Source organism: Heterocephalus glaber, unplaced genomic scaffold (assembly GCF_053883595.1).
Source record: "Heterocephalus glaber isolate CG9 unplaced genomic scaffold, H.glaber_assembly_v1.0 deba00001442, whole genome shotgun sequence".
NCBI classification, from domain to species: Eukaryota; Metazoa; Chordata; class Mammalia; order Rodentia; family Bathyergidae; genus Heterocephalus; species Heterocephalus glaber.
Genome location: NW_028258296.1, coordinates 53,848,718 through 53,868,567, shown reverse-complemented (window position 1 = coordinate 53,868,567; position 19,850 = coordinate 53,848,718). Strand labels below are relative to the sequence as shown.

The window sequence follows — 19,850 nt, the reverse complement described above, 5'->3', positions numbered from 1 at the left end:
CTCTCAGTCCTGTTGTAGTCAGTTTAGTTCAGATGCAGCTCCTCCTGAATTCACTTTTCAAAGATAAGCTTGGACAATGATGCCTTTCCACGTGGAGGTGAGTAGCTTACATTGACAGTGCTCACTGATTCATCTGGCTTCGATTCTGTCTGTTTTATTTCTGCTGCCATTCTTTGTTTCTGTTTTACCTCCCCCTTTCTTCCTAACTTTCACACTGAAGCTTTTGCTTTTTTCATTCCAGTTTGGTGCCTCTACTTAATTCTCCTTTTATATATATTCTTTTCACTTCTATTTGCTCTGTGTCTTCCTTTAGTGTTTTATTTAACTGATTCTTTAGAGTTAAGCACGTATTCATCATTGCACCCTGGTCCTGCTTATAGATGAAGGCTATGTAGAATCCTTTCCCTGTTCTTAAGAAACACTCTTTAGACTTTTCATCCTAGAATGATTTTAATTGGGAAACTATGGCGTTTTTGTTTCCATGGAATCCACACCCTTTCCACAGCTATCGGGGACATTTCAGGAACCCTCCTATCATAGCTCCTACCATAGCTGCCAGGACCAGCAGCTGCCTGCAGCCTGCGTGGGACTCCACCCATCCCCCACCCCCTGGAGGCGGCCTCACCAGGCTCCCTTATGACGTCATCAACATTCTCAACCAATGGGACTGGGGGCCTGAGGCCACGCCCTCTGTGTTGAGTTTAGTTCCGCCCTAGTTAGGCCTCTTGCAGGCAGCCCGCGGAGCTGCACTGAGACTCTTGGAGAGCATTTCCAAGTGATAGAAGGCACTGTGCGCAAGTGGCCCTTCCCCTTTCCCTCTCCCTGCCCCGGGATTTCAGAAGAAACCCGTAGGCAGAAATTGGCCAGAGCTAGGCAAAAGGTAAAGCACACAGGGAGGATCCCAGGCCCTGGGCCCGGACTGAGTCCCCAGATGGCCGCTCCTTGGTCAGAGTCCGTGCCGCCCCTGAGGCACATGGGGCGGGAGCCTCGTTGCCCCAGTGCCCCCATCAGGTCCTCTCACAGACCCGGGCCTCACAGCCCAGCCCCTCCTGGCTTCAGGGACCCTTGCGATCACTCTTGGGGCCTCCTGCCACCCCACTCATTCCTCCCTGAGCCCTGCCTCAGACTGCCTTGTCGCTTCCCTGTTCTGAACACAGAGGAGGGCAGGGGCACAGTCAGATTCGGGGGACAGGGAGGCAGGCGTAGGATGTGCTGAAGGCCCAGTTCCCTCACAGTGTCATCACCACCCCTCACCTGGGCCTTGCTCTTCCCACCGGGTCCCCTAAAGTGTCCTTAGCCACCGTCCAGTTCCTCCGGTGGAGACGCAGATTTCCACCCGGAAGAGGATGGGAGCATGGGAAGGGGTGCAGCGAGGCTTTAGGTTCCCTGCTGCTGAATTTGGGCACTGACAACACGAAACTGTCATCAGAGAACTCGAAAGGTTGACAGTGTCTCTGGTGACCCCAGCTTTGGGTTGGTTTTCTCCCAGCATTCTGTCTCCAGAGAGACTCAAAATATCTCCTAAATTCTCTACTTCACGTTTGAATTTTCGTGTGTGTGTGTGTGTGTGTGTGTGTGTGTGTGTGTAGTGCTGATTATGCCCACAGCCTTCACAAGTGGGCCAAGCTCTCTATTACTGAGCTGAACCCCAGCCCTCTTGCTTTTTTCTTGTGTTAGCCTTAGGGATTGATTCCAGGAGGCACAGACCCACATGCCCAATACTTTTTATAGTTTATTATTTCTATTTTCAGACACTTTTTAATGCTATTTTACCTCAGGCTTGTCCCAGTCTTGTGCTCCTGCTGCCCCAGGGTCACCAGTACTTGGGATGACAGGCATGCACCACAGTGCTTGCTTTCTTTCTTTCTTTCTTTCTTTCTTTCTTTCTTTCTTTCTTTCGTGTAGCCACGTAACTGCTCCTTTGCTCAGGCATTAATTGATCATCACAGCACTGTGTCGGTTGTTGCTGCATTGCAGCAGGTGGTGTGCCTAAGAGTGTGCTGTAGAAATGATGCAGGAGGTTGTGAACACAGAGGCTCATCATTTTCATCAGTATTATTGCTTTTCCTTTATGCAGTTGAGAGAGTTTCAGGAAAGAAACAATCTTTTGGGTCCTTCTCTGGATGAGAAGAAGAAAAGCATAAATCCCGGGATATCCACTGGTGGCAAATGTCACCCACCTGACGAGGTGAGTCAGAGCCGGCCAGGCTGCTGCGGCTGTGGCTCTCATGGCAGTGGGGGGTCAGGGTTCACATGAGCACAATGTCAGGTGCAGGATAAGAAATCTGCATTCGAGGGCCAGGTCTGTGACAGCTCAGCGGTCGGGTGTGTGACAAGCTTATGACAAGTCCTGGGTCTGACCAACAGCAGTGCAATTAAATATGTGGGGAGGATTTTATGTACAATTGTGATGTTTAAATGACACATTTTTTATGTGAATGCCCTCGGGCCTGGTGCAGAGCAAGCACTCAGTAAATGGTAGCTGGAGTTTGATTTTGCTCAGCCTCAAGGGCAGCCAGGCCAGTGAGAAGAGCCACTTATGCTCAGGCTCTCTGCCAGAGCCCAGGGTGTGAGGTCTGGGAGGAGGCAGGGTGTGCAGGGAGCTTGGCTCAGGCCACCCTGGGTGGGGGAGTCTTAGTGGAAGAGGAATCAGCACCTCCTGTGTTTCTCTCTGAGCAGAGCCAGGATGCCACCAGTGGCCCCAGGGTCCTGCCTCAGAACAAGTGAGTGTCTCCTACTGGGGCAGCCATCCCTAGGCTGAGGGGTCAGGGCCGGCCACTGCCCCTGAGCCTCTTCCCCATCCACCTACCTTTACCCTGACCCCGTGTCTCCAGCCCTAGGACGTGCTCCTCCGATGACATCCAGAGGGCCCTGAATGAGGTACCGCAGACTGGGGCCAGAGGTGGGGAGAGGGAAGGACACTTGGGTGATAGATGTACTTGAGGTCGCCAGTCCCCCCGTCCACTGTCCCCTGTGCCTTGGGCAGCTGACAAAGGTGAAAGCAGAGAAGGAGGAGCAGGACAGGAAGGTCAAGGAGCTAGAGAAGAGCCTGATGGACCTGAAGGCAGACATGGGTGAGTGAGCACAAGGCTGACCTGGGAGTTGGACCCGGTCTCTGGGCTGTGGCTGTGGCTGTGGCCTGCACTTTCCTAAGGAGCGACGTACACTCAAGGGATGGGGCAGAGAGAAAGGGCTCTGTGACGGGAGCTGGCAATCCTCTCATCTGTCTGAGCCTCCTGTCCCCATCTGAGAGATGGGTGCTGTGCCCACTGCCAAGCCCCCTGAGAACCTCAGGGGAAAGTGGCTTCAAGACTGGCCCTCATCTGGGAAGGAGAAATCATTCATCAGGAAGCCGAGGTGGGGCAAGGAGCCTGAACTGGGGGCTGAGCCCTGAGAGGCCCAGACTGTTACTGCTACTTCCCTTCTCAGCTGTGCCCCCAGCCCTGCAGCCCCCAGCCGGGCCCTCTGAGGAGGAACTGCAGCTAAAGTGTGAGCTCCAGCAGCTCAAACACCAGCTGGAGCTTGTGTTGGAAGAGCTGAAGACACAGAAAAAAGAAACCTGCAGCCTGTGTGTAAGAACGGTGGAACAGGCGGAGCAGCTGGCCCAGATGCAGGACAGTGTTCTGAGGCAGGTGCGTGGCCACTGCTCGCTGGTGTCCTCCCTGCCAGGTCCTTTAGGGCAGAGCAGCACACTTAGCCCTCGGGGTCCTTCCCCCCTCAGTTCAATGGGGGCACTGCAGCCCTCAATTGTGAAGGTGTCTTGTGAGCCAGAACCCTGCTGGAGCATCTGCTGGGGACAGGGGACGATTCTCCACTGTGCCTGCCCCAGGGACACTGAGGGTGGGTCTTGCGTCTGGCTGTATTGGCGGCATTGATTCCTCTTCTCTGTAGAGTGAAGACAACCTAAAAATGGCCAGTGCGCTGCAATCGGAGCAGCTGGAGAGGAAGGAGCTGGCCAGGAAGCTGGGCCAGCTGCAGGAGAAGATGGTGCAGCTCACGGCATTGGTAACTCCCCGCCCCGTGAGACTGGGCTGGGACAGAGGTGCCGCCCATGGGGAGGGGAGGGGAGGTGCTGGGCCAGGACCAAACTCCCACAGTGGGGGACAGGTGACCCCAGAGCCCTGCCCTTCTTGCTGAGCAGTTCTGTGACTGCTTCCTGCTCCATGCCTCTGATGGGTAGATGTGGGTGGCCCTGGGCTCCTCCCAAGTCCTGATGTCAGTGTCCCTGCTAGAGGCTTGAGAACCCTGATCCAAGGAAGAGACAGGCTGGGAGAAGAGGCTGCTTGAGTCTGAGCTGCATTCTCATCTCAGCTGCCCTGGTCACAGTTTCAGTGCCTCCATCACCACGCCTGGGTGTCCACCACCTGAAGAGGATGTGAGCCTTTTCCCCTCGAACTGGTGGATTAAATGAGACCATGTGTGTGAAGGAAGGGAGGCTGGGCCAGTGCTTAGTGGATGTGGGCTGGCTTCCTCTGATTCTGCACAGCTGTGGTCCGAAGTCCCAGGGCTGGGAAAGGAGGTTCTGAGGCTTGAGGCTGGGTGCAGAAGGCCGGGGCTCTGAGTGCCCCCACCACATTCGTGAGCTCAGGCTCTGGAGCAGCAGCTCACCCTCCCTCACCTCTGGGTCTTCTGCAGAAGGTGCTAAAGAGCCAGGAGGCCCAGCAGCTGCAGCAGCAGGGGGAGCAGCTGCTGTCCCAGGTGTGGCAGCATGCTGAGGCCTGGCAGCAGCTGGCCACACAGAAGGAGGCCCTGTCTAGGCGGGCTCTGCTGCACAGGCAGCTGGTGAAGCAGCAGGAATCCACCATAAAGGAGGAAAATGTGGCCCTGGGCAGGCTGCACCAGGAACTGTGGGAGACTCAGGTGATGAAGCTGCTGAGGCGAGGCCGGGCAGGGAAGGCCCTGGCTGCCTCTGACTTCTCACTTTCCATGCTGCCCACAGGAGGGCCTGGAAGCCTCCACACTGCAAGATCTGCAATCAGCCCCACAGAGAGGCCCGGCCCAGCCCAGGGAAGGTGAGTGGAGATGCCCAGGGCAGGGTGGGCTGAGCAGAGCTGTGAAGCAGAGAGTTGAGGGGGAAGAGACCTGTAGGGTGCTGCTCATTCTCTGGCAGAGGGTGGTGGTCCCGGGGCCCCTGGCAAGGCAGGTGAAGAGGGGGCCTCTGGCTGCTCTGCCTCCCTGTGTGGCTCACTGGGGACCTCCTGGCTGCTCCCAGTTGGAAATGAAGGCGATGTGGAGGAAAGGAGTGTGGAGACTCCTCTGTCTGACGACACCACCCCTGCAGACTCGGGCAGCTCAGAGGCCCTGGTGAGTAGGTCTCCACTTCGTCCCTTCTCCATGTCCTGCCCTGGTCCCTCTGTGGTCCCTTTGGACACCCCAGTGCCTCGCTTTCCGCACCCTCTTGTTTCCACGGACCTCACAGCTTCCCTGGTCGGCTGTGGTCAGACGCTGTCCCCTGGGACCCTCGGGTGCCAGTGACAGTGGGGAGCTCCTTTCTGCTCCTTTCCCCACTTTGTCAGGAGCAGTCCCCCCGCAAGCACACCCCTTCTTCAGATGGCTTTTTTTTTGGTACCGGGGATCGAATTTGGGTCCTTGGGCTTGCGCGGTAGGTGGCGAAGCCACTGAGCTAAATCCCTGGCCCAGATGGCATTTTTAATGATGGTCCTACCCCTGTCCAGGAACAGCGGGCTCTGCTGCCCAGGGACCTGAGGCAGCAGAAGGGGCAACGCTGCTACCTGACCCACCTGGCAGCCCCAACCCAGGACAAACCTGAGGATGAGGCTCGCACCCCAGGAGCAGGGCTGACCGTGTGTCCATGGGGAAGCTGCCGCTGAGTCTGTCCTGCCAGGCCGGGAAGGGTGGGCAGGGCAGGTGGGCACAGAGCCCTGACGCTGCTGCTCTGGCTCCTTGTGCTGGAGGTCTTGCAGGAGGAGGCAGCGATCAAGGAGGGGGCAGAGCACCTGGAGCATCAGTGGCTGGAGCTCTGTGGGGACACAGGCGACATCGGTGAGCCGGGCCAGGTCCAGGTAGCAGAGGCTGTAAGGTGTGGGGTCGGGGTCCCTGCAAGGGATGGCTCAGTGCTGTCCTCCTCCCCACTGCAGAGCCCACTGCTGTGTGTCCCAAACAGTGGGCAGTAGCAAAAGAGGGACATCAGGAGGAGGAGGAAGAGAAGGTGATGGAGAAGGAGGAGGAGGAGGAAGAGGAAGAAGAGGAGGAAGAGGAAGAGGAGGAGGAAGAGGAGGAGGAGGAAGAGGAGGAGGAGGAAGAGGAGGAGGAGGAGGACTCGGATGAGGAGGAGAAGGAGCAGCAGTGGAGCAGCCAGCTGTTCCCAGTGCAGGAAGAGCTGCAGGTAGGCCTGGACATCTCCCTGGCTACTTCAGGGCGCACACTGAGCCCCTGGCCCTCTGGGTAAAGGTGTTTGTGCTGCAGGACATGGAGCTGGGGCTGGAGGACGATCCCAGGTCCATTCACGGCAAGTCTGGGGCCGCTGCACAGAGCCGTGGTGAGGAGCCCACTTCAGGGCCCACGGACACCCAGGACGTTGCCAGTGCAGCCGTGGAGGGTGGTGAGTGGAGCCCTGGGAGGGCAGCTGGGGCCGGAGTGGGCAGGGGCACAGCACTCAGTGCCTGCTGCTCTCTCTCCACAGATCCTCCAGAGGGGAGCCCTGCTCACACTGAGGAGCCGTCCATTGATGAGTCCAGTGGATAATCGTGCTGCAAGCATGTGAGGCCTGGTTGGAAGTGGGTCCCCGGCTGCCTTTTCCTTGGCTATGGCCCTCTGCCACCCTGCCCTGCCTTAGAGCCAGTCAACCACAGACTAGAACTGTGAGCCCAGTACACCTCTCCTCCTCTCAGCTGTGGGCACCAGGTGCTGTGTCTCAGGGATGGGAAAGTGAGCAAGACATGAAAGTCTTGGGCCTGGGCAAAATACCGACAAGGCCTGTTTGCCCAAATGTAACGTGCACAGCCCGCAGCCCAGTTCCCAAGAGTCCCCACCTGAAACCCCCCGAGCCTTGCCTTCCCTCTGTGCGCTGGCCGCACTGGCATTCAGGGCTTCTGAGCTGCAATCAGAAATACCCACTGGACTCGGCTCATCGCCTTCCAGGGCTTCTCCAGCTCACAGCTCCTACCCTCCCGATTCCTCCCTTTTACACTGTTCCAAGTGCACCCGGACAACAAGTCAAATGCAGTTCCAGAAAGGACTCCACCTCTGGTCCCAGTTTTCCATAGTATTTTGCTGGGACCAGTACCTGACACCACAACCTAAGCAGGACAGTGTTGTTTGGCTCACAGTTTCACGAGACTCAGGCTATGTCTGCTGGCTCTAGAGCAGAACCACCATGGCAGACGGGCAAAGCTGCTCATTTCATGGCAGCTGGAAGCAGAGCAGGTCAATAGTTCCAGAGAGGACGGGGCCCGGTGTCAGGCAGAGTACCCCATGTTACACTTCAGCGACTCACCAGACACACTCAGGAGTGTGCTTTCCTAAGCTCCCCATCCGTTGTAAAGTTGATGAACTCACAGTCCATCCTTAGTGCCACATAAAGTTCCAGTGGGGTTCTCACTAGAAACAGTGCCACCCAGGACACAGAGGAGCAGCAGCTTTATGGAAACAAGTTCTAGCAATCATCAGCCCACAATCAGTGCTCAATAAACATGTCTTCCCAAACAAGGTGAAGCTAATCTTTCTCCTGTACAAAAGTCAAAGATATATTAGCACAAGAAGTTCCCGATTAGAAGTGTTAAAATGGGTCCTTTATTCAGAAGGAAAACAATTCCAAAAGGGAAAAAGTGTGTGCTAAGGCTATGGCTTGGCTTAGTGTTAGAGTTAGTGTTACTATGACAGTGAGGACTGGAGCAGAGCTAGGGTTAGGATCAGGGCTAGGGCTCGGTTAGACTAGGTTTAGAGCTTTGGCTAGGGTTGGGTTTCTGGTTAGTTTTAGGGTTGGGGTTAGGTTTAGGGCTAGGAATAAGGCTTGTGTTAGTTACGTTTTTGTCATTGTCGAGAAAAAATACCAAGACTCACATTTAAAGGGCAAAGGTTTATTCCTACAGGTTTCAGTCCATAATCAGCTGGCTCCAAGGCAGGGTCTCAGAGGGGCAACAGTTCACAGAGGTGGAAGACAGCAAATGCAACAAGGGAACCTTACCAGTGTCTTCCTGACCCTTTTACATTGTTCAAAATACTTAGGAAAGGAAGCACTCATGCCCTTAATCCCAGTGCTTTCAGGCCTAGACCCACCATGAATCAATCACACACTCTAGATTCAATACCTGTGGAAGTGCATGAGGCTTGTAAATGCACGAGGGGCACCTAAACCCAAGCCATAACAGGGCTAGTGCTAGTGTTAGGGTTATGATTAGGATTCAGTGAGTGTTACATTTTGAGTCAGGGCTAGTGCTAGCCTAGGGTTAGGGGTTTAGAGCTTCACTCTAACATTAGGGCTAGGGTTAGATTTGGGGATGGATTTATCTTTAGCATTAGGATTAGGGCTAAAACTAGGGTTCCCATTAGGAAAATGAAACATTGAAGAGAGGTCTTGCTATGTATTCAGGGCTGAACTTGAACCTGCCATCCTCCTGCCTCTTCCTTCTGAGTGCTGGGATCTGTCATGCAGAACTACACCCAACTGATGTGCTCTTTCTGTAAATAAAGTCTTGTTCAAAATCGTCATGCTGACTTGTTTAGCTGGCTTATGTGCTTTCACCATACAACAGCAGAGATTAGATGGCCCACGGAGAATAAAGTATTTATGATCTGACTCACTAAAGAAAATGTTTGCTGATCCCTGTTTTATAACCATGGGCAGTGGAAATTATTCACATTTACTGATGAATGAACTCAAACAGAGAAATTAGGTAAGTAACCCAAAGTGATACTCTAATAAATGGCAGAGCTAGACTCTGATTTGAGGTCAGGCTTCTCTGCTGAACCCAGGGTCAGTGTCTGCACTGCTCCCAACCTCACCTTCACTTCCTCCCTCCTATCTACAATTATGCTACCCCCAATAAATACCCCCTTCAGTCTTCAGAGCTGGCCTGCTCCTCCAGGCGTCTGACCCTGACCACCCCCCGGGCAGTGCTTTCTCCACACAGTGTCCTTCCTGGGAGTTTGGCATTATCCTCGGCTGCCCTGAATTATCTTTTTCTATGAGTGTCCTATCTGCTACAGAGGCTGCAGATTCCTGCCGGTGAGGACTGTGACGCCCCATGCTGCACCCTGGTAGGCTTAGGGTCCACACTGGGGCCAATACAACAGCAAGTCCATTGGAATGGTGAGCGTCATTCCATAGAAATAAATCTTGCTGACCCTTATACAGAATTCATGGAAAATGGAAAGCTGAAATATGGATACGGTGTGTAAAGCATGATAGAAGAAAACTGGAGAAAAACATGTAAGGATAAAAGCATCTTTTTCTTTTCTTTTTTCTTTTTTCACAACTGAGAACCAAATCCAGAGGTGGTCCTACCACCAAACTACTTCCCCAGCCCTTTTTTATTTTGAGATACGATCTTGCTAATTTTACCAGACTGGTGGAGAACTTTGCATTCTCCAGCCTCAGCCTCCCTAGTAGCTGGGATTACAGATGTGTACTATCACATCAAACCAGAAATATTAATTTTACCTTTGTTTTTGATTCTTAAGCCTGCAAGGTAAAAAAAAGTCAAAAGGAAGCATTAGCTTTCCCTTTAGCCATGTGAGCTAAGATGACTTTCTTAGTAATACAGCATACAACTGGAAGCCAGATCTGGGTTTGAAACCTCTTTGTGCTGCTTACCAGCTCTGTGGCCTTGGACAAGTCGCTGGACCTCTCTGGACTTCAGTGTCCTCATAGTTATAGCAGAGGAAATAGTAACTGCCTAATGGGCTTGCTGTGAGGAGTAAATTAGGAGAGATATTTAAAGTGTTTAGCCCAGAATTTATTACGTTCTTCAGAGTTACCAGCCATTATTTTTCTTGTTTTCTGTTTAGAGATGAACACCAGACCTAAATATTTAAAGGGGGCTGAGAGCAGGTATGGTGGCACTCACCTATAATCCCAGCACTCTAGGAGGCTGAGGTAGGAGGATGGCAAGTTTGAGCGTACCCTGGGAAACTTGGGGACCAACCAAGACCTTATCTCAAAATAACTGAAAAGGGGCTGGGGATGTAGCTCAAGGTCCTGGTTACGGGGGTGGGGGTGGGGCTGAATCCTGTGAACCTGTTCTTGTGCGTTAACCACCGCCAGAGCTGGTCCTCCCTCAGTCAACACTACTACACAGCGCCCCCTGGAGGCTGAGGGATTGCCAAGTAATTTGGTGATGCACATTCTTCCCAATGCACCTCTAATTTAATAAAGACATGGGATAAGAAAAACAAATATTTCGTCTCCTTTCCTTTTCTCCAAATTCCACTTACAGGATACAGGCTGATTTCAGGCTGGAAACAGAGTTAAGAAGCAGTCCTGTGTCGTGGTCCGCTAATGCAGTGCCTCAGGGTGTCTCAGGTAAACTCTGGTAACAATAGATTCCTTCCACTGCCACCTTCCAGAGATGCCAGTCCTGCTGTTTTGCTCCACAGTCACTTACCTTGAGGCCGCAAGGTAGCCTGCCCACCTTTTCCTTGCTTCCCTACATTTTCTCAGCTGGTTATCAGTTCAGGACACACTTGGGTTTCTAGATTTAAAAGCTGCACTACCATAGGATAAGGAATTGGGAATGATGTAAATGTTAGGGAGGTTGCCAGTATTAACCTTGGCTGTTGAATGTAGCCTGATTTCCCTTTTACTAGGTCAGCCAGTTTTCAGGATGGTTTTTGCATTCTTTGAAGTGGTCTGAATTCTTACAATAGTTATTCCCCCTGGATTTTGAGCTTACAAAGACCCTAGCCTGAGGTAAGCTCTTGTTCTGATTTTCTAACCTCTTCACTGGGAGGAAATTCAAACAATAGGTACAGTTAAAAGCAAAATCCCAATTAACCATCCACTTCTTTCTTTCTTTCTTTCTTTCTTTCTTTCTTTCTTTCTTTCTTTCTTTCTTTCTTTCTTCAAGAAAGAAAGAAAGAGAGAAATCTTGACATACATATAACTCTTTATAACTTTTCCATTTATTTTTAGTAAGTAAGTAAGTTGACCATTTCCTTTTTCAGGTGACCTTTCAAAGCTGTTTAACTGGTTTCTTTATCAACAGCTGAAGCAAATGACCAAGAATAAAATCTCCTAAGGGGAAAGAAAAAAAATAAAAAGAAACACGCCTGAAGAACACCCTAGTACCATCTTAAACACACAAGATACAACCGTACTGGGACAAGAGTTGCCACGGCACGGGCCTAGCTGGGGATAAACATTACATGGGCAGGTCTAGGTGATTTCTATAAATAACCATAAGTGTTAATAATTAAAGCAACTATTAAAGGACCTATTGGTAATGAATGAAGTAGTTCTGGAAGCAGCCCAAAGAAACAAACTCATAGTAAACCCTACCTATATGAGGGCTAGGGAACGGGAAACAAAGTTTGAGAATACGATAGTGAATATAGTTGAAGTGGCGATGAGAAAGGATTTCTGGTTGAGAATCGTCAGGAGGTCTAGCCAAGCACTGAGTACAGCTGGAGCTCCAATTACAGGACCTGGAAAAGACTACTTTGGGGATCAGGGCTGGGAAGAGGCTTATTGTGGTTGTGGGGAAGGAGGCTCACAGGCCAGGGACCAAGGGCTGACTCTACACAGTGAAAGCACGAACTCACCGACTGCTCCGAAAAGTTCCTACTGCACTAGAGCTGTGGTTACTGCATGGTGCCCTTCTCTGGGCAGACAAGTAGAGGGCAAGGTTGCTGTGGCACACGTGCTCAATTGCACTTGCAAGCTGATGCTTCTGCTTAGATCTTGTCCACTTGGAGTAGACAGTGGTCACTAGACCCAGACCGAAATGCATTTCCACAGGAACATTGAGTTTTAATGTTCTACAGCACATACAGTGACTAACTTTACAACATTTTATTATATATTTGTAAAGAATCGGAGGCATCCAGGCCTGGTAGCATAGGCCTATAATCCCAGCACTCTGGAAGGCTGAGGCAGGAGCACCAAAATTTGAGACCAGCATGGGCAATTTAGCGATTTAGGTATATCTGTCTCAAAATAAAAATATTAAAAAATATGGTGTGGAGGTCACTCAGTGTGAAGGTGCTGAGTTGAGCCCCAGTACCACCAACAAAACAAAACAAAAACAAAAAACACGAAGAATTGGAAGAGAGGAGTTAAATGGCTCCAAACACAAGGAAATTATGTTTAAAGAAATGAGAATGCTAATTACCCTGACTTGATCATTACATATTGCTTACATGCATTGAAGTATCACACTGTAACCTGCAAATGTGTACAATTATGATGTATCCATTAAAAATAAATATTTAAAAAATATTTTCAAGTCCAGTTAGGAGACAAAAACAGCTCATGAACCAATGAAAACATACAAAATAAAACATGAGTGTTTTCTGGCACAACCCACCAGAGCTATAGGCACTCACAAGGGTGTGGAATATGACAGTGAAAGCAGTGAGGAGGGGTTTTTTTTGAGTGGGGAGGCAGAGGGGCCTATAGAATATAACAACTGAGCCTCAGCCACTGCCTAGACACCTCAAGAGCCAGAATGAGATCCTGAGAAAGCCAAACCTGGTGGTGGTACATGCCTGGATCCCAGCTACCAGGCAGGTTGAGGTGGGAGGGTTGAGATCATGAGTTTGAGACCACACTGGGAGATGTATTGAGACATCATCACAAAAAACAGCAAAGCAAAAAACAAGAGTTGCAGATCCTAGACAATTTGATGTCTCTTCAAATTAATATTCTTTAACAGGAAAGGGTGGGAATATTGACGATTATTTCCATTAGTAAAAATAAAATCTCTTTTTTATGCTCAAATAAATGATTTTCTTTTACTAATTTTTGCAGCACTGATGATTGAACCCAAGGTCTCTCGGTCTCTCTCTCTCTCTCTCTCTCTCTCTCTCTCTCTCTCTCTCTCTCACACACACACACACACACACACACACACACACACTAAGCGCTCTACCACTGACCTACATCCTTAGTCCTTTTTAATTTATTTTGAGATAGGCTCTAGCCAAACCTGATGACCCTTGAACTTGCAATCCTCCTGCCTCAGCCTTTTCAGTAGCTGGGATTACAGGCATGTACTGTGCTAGGGCACTCAAATAAGGGATTTGGTAGATTCACTAACTGTAGAAAATACTTTATTTATTTGAAATTCTGTTTTGTTATATAGTTTTTCCAGCACTCTTAACTGGAAAACATAAGTCATTCACACTCAAAATGGTAGAGATTACTGACTTGTATGTAGTCACACAGCCCTGTTCAAGACATGGCTTCTAAAAGAAATCTTTCTTAAATTCTTGGAAGAGCAGCAAGACCACTAGTGATATATGAAGAGTGACTTTTAGCACTGAATCTAAATATTTCTATGTAATTCCTTACTAGCAAGAACATAGTCACACATCCTATGTGTAATCCATATACGTGAATACAGTATTTTTTTTTAGTTTCTTTTCCATTGATTGCAGCTTTTGGCTTTCATACCAATAAGACATTTACTGCATTTCTATAGTTTTTGTTTTCCAGTTTTCACTTCAGTTTTCCAACCAGATGACTTCATGGTAGCTATTTTAAAAGGGTTGCAATCTATATTTAAAAGACTTGTTGCCGTATCATAGCACACAGTGTTGAGCTCTAGAATGTAACTGTCAGCTTCAGGTCTCGGGATGGGGAGAGGGCGCTTGTTACAACAGGAACTGTGCTAGTGTGTATCAGAAGATTTCAACAAAGTAGCTCTGGTTTGGTTTGGTTTTGTTGGTTCTGAGGATTGAACCCAGGGCTTTCACAGTGATCTACAACCCCAGCCCTTAAAAATTTTTTCTTTTTGAGACAGGATCTTTAAATTGCCCAGGCTGGACTTGAATTTGGATCCTCTTTCCTTGGGTCACAAAGTGCTGGGATTGCTGGCATGCTCCACCATGCCCAGCTTCCTAGGAGTCTTTTTACATTCTGTCCAAGGACACTTCCTTCTTGAGTGAAAGTAGAACCAATTTACATTGCATCACTGGGGTCAAGGGTGTTGGTAGAAGTCCATGTTCAATGGTATCAAATCTCAGACTAATTCCAGTGCTTTTTGGTGCCTCTATGCATAAGCCTTGAAGCACTGAGCCTACCCTCAGCCTGGCTCTCACTTTGGGACTGTGCTCGTGCCGCTGAAACAGTCTGACAGTCAGTTTCATCTGTAAAATGGGGATATTAATATTTGCAGAGTCTTTTCACAGAGCTACCTGCAGATCAAATGTGATAATGAATGTGAAAATATTTTTGCAAACTAAATAATGTTGGGCACATGTAGGCTGTTACCTGATGAAAGAGGGAGATGGTTAGATTTTGAAAGATGTATTCCAATGAGAATCCTGATTTATGATACGCTTTGACCTCTTGTCAAACCCTTCTGTTGAACCTGTGGCTCATACTATATGGGGGGACAGGGTGTTCCTAGATATAGCACTGGTACATGTATTTGTGACAGCCGTGCAAGTCCTCAGCACCGCTCTAAAATGAGATGTATGAATTTGGGTAAAGCATTTACCCTCTTTACAGTTTATAAAAGTAGATGTTTGGACAAAGTCCTTAAATATTCTACACGTTGAAAACCATGCTTTTCAAATTAAGATACTTAGTATTGGCTGAAATATGGTACAGCAAACTAAAGAACCTGTCGTCTTCACTGTGGTATCTTTTGGTGTCACATAGCACATATGGTAAGTATTCAACAAAAATGCAAAATGTTGGATAGAAAAATCACAGTTCAGCCACAGTATTAATCTATTTATGGAGTGTAATTTTATATTACTTTCTTTTTCAGCACTGAGGAACCAGGGAGTACTAAGCTACATCTCCATCCCTTTTGATTTTTTAATTTCAAGACAACATCTCACTAAGTTGCCTAGGCTGGCCTCAAACTGGCAATCCTCTTGCCTCAGCCTCTCAGGTAGCTGGGGTTACAGGCATGCATCACAGTGCCTGGTTTACATTACTTTTAATGCAATTTTATTCCTTTCAACAAAAGTGAATGGTTAAATATCTAACTTCATGTAATTAATTAAGAAACAGCTTTCTAGGACTTACCTAAATAGATTCACAAGTCCAAAAAGTGATTCTGCTTTTGGTTTGAAAAAGAAAGATTATTACGCCTTCTAAAGAATATATTTGAATTGAGGGTTTTCTGGCACTTAGCTCCATTGTCTTGTTTATGTGATTTCTTCTAAGCACTAACTTATTAAGTTAGAAAACAGCCACCTGAACATTTACTCCTTCTCACCGTCCCCAGCCCCTTATCCTGGGCTCACTTTGGCTTTATAGGATGCTCTGCAGACTTTCTGCCTGCCAAGCTGTTTCTAGGCTCTGAGTCTTTGCACCTAAGACTCCTTGCACCCAGAATCACCTCCCTCACTTCTCTCCCTGGGTAACTCCTCCTCCTGCCAGGCTTGGCTGGAAATTTTCTCAGAAAATGTTTCCTGACCCCTCAGACTAAGTTAGATGCCAGTAGCATCACGGACACTTTTCCAATGCAACATGTCCGCATCAGGTCATTTCTTAAATTGGCTTGTCATTACGTCATTAAGTGAAGGGTGTCAGACCACAGACACAGCAGTGACACTGCTTTTGAGTCCAACCCAACTAGAAGGTGAGTTAGGTGAGGATGATGACAGTGATATCTGCCTGGAAGGCTGGTGAGAGTATTAAATGACTGAAGTATTCACACACAGAAGTGTGTAGAACAAGGCTCGGCACACGGCAACATGCAATGTTTGCTGATTCTGGTATGAAATATTATCATTACTACTTATTTGGTCCACTCCAGGCCATAAGCTTGTTGACATTAGGAACCATATGTGATTCACTGATATATTCCTAGCACTCTAAATGCTCCATAAATACAGAGCCCACCAAAAAAAGTATACGCATTTCAGGAAAAGAAAAACTTGTATAAATATTTTAATACTAAATTTATTGAGACATCGTGAGATTAATACAAATTGCCTTTGGCCTCTACAATGACAAGAGGAGCTCAAAGTGGTGGCCATGAGCTTCCAGACCTTTATTAGTACAGTGGACTGCAGCTTGCATAACCTGGTCATTGAAATTGCTGCACATGCATTTTCAGTTTCTCCTCTAAGTGCTGACAGTGTAGTGGGTTTTCTGCGATATATGACATCCTCTAATGTCTCCCATATGAGGGTAACACCAGCTGTTGAAAGAACATCATACTATTTTTCTTTTCCTGAAGTATGTGTACATTTTTTGGGTGGACTCTGTATTCATTGAATTTATTTTTTTCTTCTTCACTGGTGCCGCATCTGCTTATTTGATTGAAGATCATAAACCTGGTGATGAAGCCACAAGGCTCACACAGTAAAGATAATGAATAGATGGGGTAGTCAAGTCAATTAGATGAGAATAAAATTTTATTCAGAATACGATGAAGTTTTGATAACATTACTTACAACGCTGTAGTAAAGTACAGGAAAATTAGCATGCCAATGGAAGTGATAACTGACACCACTGAGTTAGACACAGTAAAAGAAAACATTTTCTTCCTATTTCCCAATATCTGTCATCCATTAGTAGGGGGTAGGGGGAAGGGAAGGAAAGGAACAGGGAAAAAAGAGAATAGAAGGAAAAAAGTGGAAACAAAGTTTTTTTTGTAAATAAGGAGAGGAAGAAAGATTGCAGGGAGGGGAGAAGAATAGGGAAAAAAGAATCAAGATATGTTATGTACAGGTACAAATTGTCCATGGTGAATGTGGCCGTTATGCATATCAAAAGTGTACCAATAAAATTAACTTTAAAAATAAAAATAAAAAGGGTAGTGCCAAAAATAAAAAATAAAAAAACGAAAAAAAGTGGTTTAACTCTGCTACCTCATTCAACCCAGGGGGACTGAGTCATTTGCTTTTCTGTTTGTCAATACGGTCATTTTCTTTTCCAGGCTAGGACTCATTGCTTCAGGGCAGTATCCACTATCTACATCCTTACCAAGGCTCATCATGTCCTTTGGGTGTATGCCTCTCTCCAGCCTCAAGCATTGTCATTCTGTACAGCCACCCTGCCGCAACCCATGCCAATCAGCATCTCAGGTCTTTGCCCTTGAAGTGCCCGGAAAGCCTACTTCTGTTCTTCAAATCAGGTGTCACTTTAGATGAGCCATCTCAGCCATCTCATCATCACTTTCCTCCATGCCCCCATTGCAAGGTTTGTCACAATGTTTCCTCCTCAAATTGTTGTTGTTCTGCCAGATCACTGTCAGGGCCTGTGTCTCATCTTGTGTCCTTGGCATTGAGCACTGTGCAGGGAAGAGAAGAGGTACACACTAGGATGAGGTTTGGGTACTGAGCACACGGATGGATGGATGAAGGGTTGGATGGATGAATTTCCTGGTTTCTCCTTCATTCCTCACTCTAAATTCCTATTCAGAATAAACTCTTGTCTGTTAGGCTTAAATTCATCCTCTGAGGCCTACTGATAAAAATGTCTTGGGTAAATACGGCTTTTCAGAGCCTCATTTTCCTTATTTGCAAAGTAGATATTATGTGTGAATATTCAATAAATGAGATAGCTTCTGGTTTATGATTAAGTTCCATGTAGATGATCAGAGCATCTGCAAATGATAGTTTCATTTTTTAAAAAATTCTAATTCTAACATCTTTGATTGTCTTCGCTTGTTGTGTTGGCATAGATTTCTAGTGCCACACTGAAGAGTAGCAGTGATAGTGATCATTTGTACCTTGTTTCAAATCTTAGAGATGGAGTATCTAATGTTTTCACATTAAATCAGGTTCAGATTTGTTTTCAAAGCTTAGTGAACCTAATTTATAGTCTTTGGAATGTGGATTGTAGGGAAATCTGTGTGTTAGTCTATATGATACAACTCTTGGCCTATTAGAAGTTCCAGGCTATATGAAGTTCACCAAGGAGATAAAGTCTTTGGCTTTTGCTAGGGGAAATATTGTGGGAGACAGGCAATTTTAGGACCAGCCCTTAGGTCAGCTGATCTCAGTGATACTATTCCCTTCAGGGCCTTCCACTTCTTTTGATCAGATGAGAAATACTTTCACTTTCCTCTTCTCCAAACTCTCCTCTGGGGAACAAGATATACTTCAAAATCTGAAAACATAATGAAATATTCATTTTTATACATTATACTTTAGTAAAAAAGCTTTACTTTGAAAAAGCATAACCATGAGAAGTTACCCACAAATGAACACTGATGGAGCTTACAAAATGCTTGTTAGCTGTGGTCATGTCAATATATACTCTTATGAACTTCGACTGTAAAAGCTGAGCACTGTGTTAAACCCTTGGGACAAAATTAAGACAAACCTAGTCCCTAATCTCATGAAGTCTGCATGCTAGTTGCAGGAGAGAAATAAAAAATGGGTAAAGAAAGTTTAAACTATTTCAAACATGAATAAAATGAGAGCTAGGTAGAGTGGTCTGAGAAGGTCTCATTGAAGATGACATTGAAGTTTTACTGTTTTTCCCCCTTCCCTTGGAGCTGGGAGGTCCAACCCAGGGCCTCATGCATGCTAGGCAAGCTCCCTATCACTGCACCACTCCCCTAGCCTGGATGTTTAGGTTTGGGATGAGAAGGAGCTGCGTACAGAAAGCCTGGCCTGGAGTTGGAGTGTTGACTATAGGCAGAGGAGAGGAAAAAGCCCAGTGTGGGTGGGAATGCAAGCCATGGGACTTATGAAGAAGATACTAAATGCCACCTGGAAACAAAACAAAAACACAACAAAAACAAAACCTAAGCTATATTTTATTTATTTATTTATTTTGTACTGGGGCTTGAATCCAGGGCTTCACACTGAATACATCCTCAGCTTTTTTTTTTTTTTAATTTTTAAATTTTGAGACAGGATTTCCCTAAGTTGCTAAATTTTCCAGGCTGGGCTAGAACTTGTGATCCTCTTGCTCTAGCTTCCAAGAGTGCTGGGAATTAACTGACCAGGCATTAACTGATCAATGTGTTGCTCACCATTTCAATCCTAGTAAATGGTCAGGTGGTTCGTTTATCTCATGCATAACACTTTAGCCCAGGTTATGGAATTGGGGAGTGGACGCCAGAAACAACAGTGTATTTACTGAAGAAAAGGATGCTTATAAATCTGTTCCTTTACCCCTTATGGTTCTCCACTCTCTCTTGAATAATTCACCACCAAAATCATTAAAAATTCATAAAATTTCTCTGAGTTTACTCAGAATTATTTCTGTTGAATTAGGCAGAAATCCAATTCAAATTAGATAAATAAACAAAATGGCAGGGAAGGGGAATTTAGTGGTTCACAGGATTAAAAGGAGAAGGATAGATAAAGAATGGCTGAATTGAAGAGCTCAAAAAAATTATCTCTGTTACAGCTTGTGTCTAGATGTCCCCTGAAAGCCTCATCCAGTCATAGGTGGGGCTTTTTCAGAAGTGGCTGGATCTAGAGTGTGTGACATTAGGATTGATTCATGGTGTGATCTAGGATCAAGGGCACTAGAATTATGGCTGTGAGTATTACCTGCCCTAAGTAGCTTGGATAAGATATGAGATAGAAAGAGCTGTGGTCAGCTCTTGCTTGCTTTGCTATCTTCTATCCACCATGAACTATTTCTCTGCAATGCTTTCTGCCATCTCCACCCTGCCTTGGAGCCAGTTGATTATTGACTGAAACTGCTCCAAACTGTGAGATAAATAAACCTTTCCTCCCTTAACTTGTGGATGTTGGGTAATTTGTCTTAGCAATAAGAAAAGTAATTAAAATAGCCCTTC

The 19,850-nt window shown here is 47.0% G+C and overlaps 2 protein-coding genes across 2 annotated transcripts; both read left to right on the top strand.

Moving 5' to 3' along the window:
• Positions 1–717: 717 nt before the first annotated feature.
• LOC106010104 (golgin subfamily A member 2-like) lies at positions 718–4,547 on the top strand. The gene is made up of 8 exons (XM_087213328.1): positions 718–880; positions 2,078–2,188; positions 2,680–2,723; positions 2,835–2,880; positions 2,987–3,074; positions 3,430–3,632; positions 3,892–4,005; positions 4,233–4,547. Exons 5-8 carry the CDS (start codon positions 3,053–3,055, stop codon positions 4,377–4,379), a joined length of 486 nt encoding a protein of 161 aa, XP_087069454.1. The 5' UTR covers positions 718–880; positions 2,078–2,188; positions 2,680–2,723; positions 2,835–2,880; positions 2,987–3,052; the 3' UTR covers positions 4,380–4,547.
• Positions 4,416–8,841, top strand: LOC147827752 (golgin subfamily A member 2-like). Its single transcript, XM_087212643.1, has 9 exons — positions 4,416–4,457; positions 4,546–4,860; positions 4,940–5,012; positions 5,213–5,304; positions 5,676–5,804; positions 5,916–6,003; positions 6,099–6,346; positions 6,427–6,562; positions 6,644–8,841. Exons 1-9 carry the CDS (start codon positions 4,416–4,418, stop codon positions 6,703–6,705), a joined length of 1,185 nt encoding a protein of 394 aa, XP_087068769.1. The 3' UTR covers positions 6,706–8,841.
• Positions 8,842–19,850: the final 11,009 nt, after the last annotated feature.

Excerpts from the sequence above, each read along its gene's own strand:
- LOC106010104 (XM_087213328.1), top strand. The coding sequence starts at position 3,053 with ATGGACCTGAAGGCAGACATGG. Across the intron at positions 3,075-3,429 it reads GGACCTGAAGGCAGACATGG|CTGTGCCCCCAGCCCTGCAG; the intron begins GTGAGTGAGCAC and ends TTCCCTTCTCAG. Across the intron at positions 4,006-4,232 it reads TGGTGCAGCTCACGGCATTG|AGGCTTGAGAACCCTGATCC; the intron begins GTAACTCCCCGC and ends TGTCCCTGCTAG.
- LOC147827752 (XM_087212643.1), top strand. The coding sequence starts at position 4,416 with ATGTGTGTGAAGGAAGGGAGGCTGGGCCAGTGCTTAGTGGAT. Across the intron at positions 4,458-4,545 it reads TGGGCCAGTGCTTAGTGGAT|AAGGCCGGGGCTCTGAGTGC; the intron begins GTGGGCTGGCTT and ends GGCTGGGTGCAG. Across the intron at positions 5,013-5,212 it reads CCCGGCCCAGCCCAGGGAAG|TTGGAAATGAAGGCGATGTG; the intron begins GTGAGTGGAGAT and ends GGCTGCTCCCAG.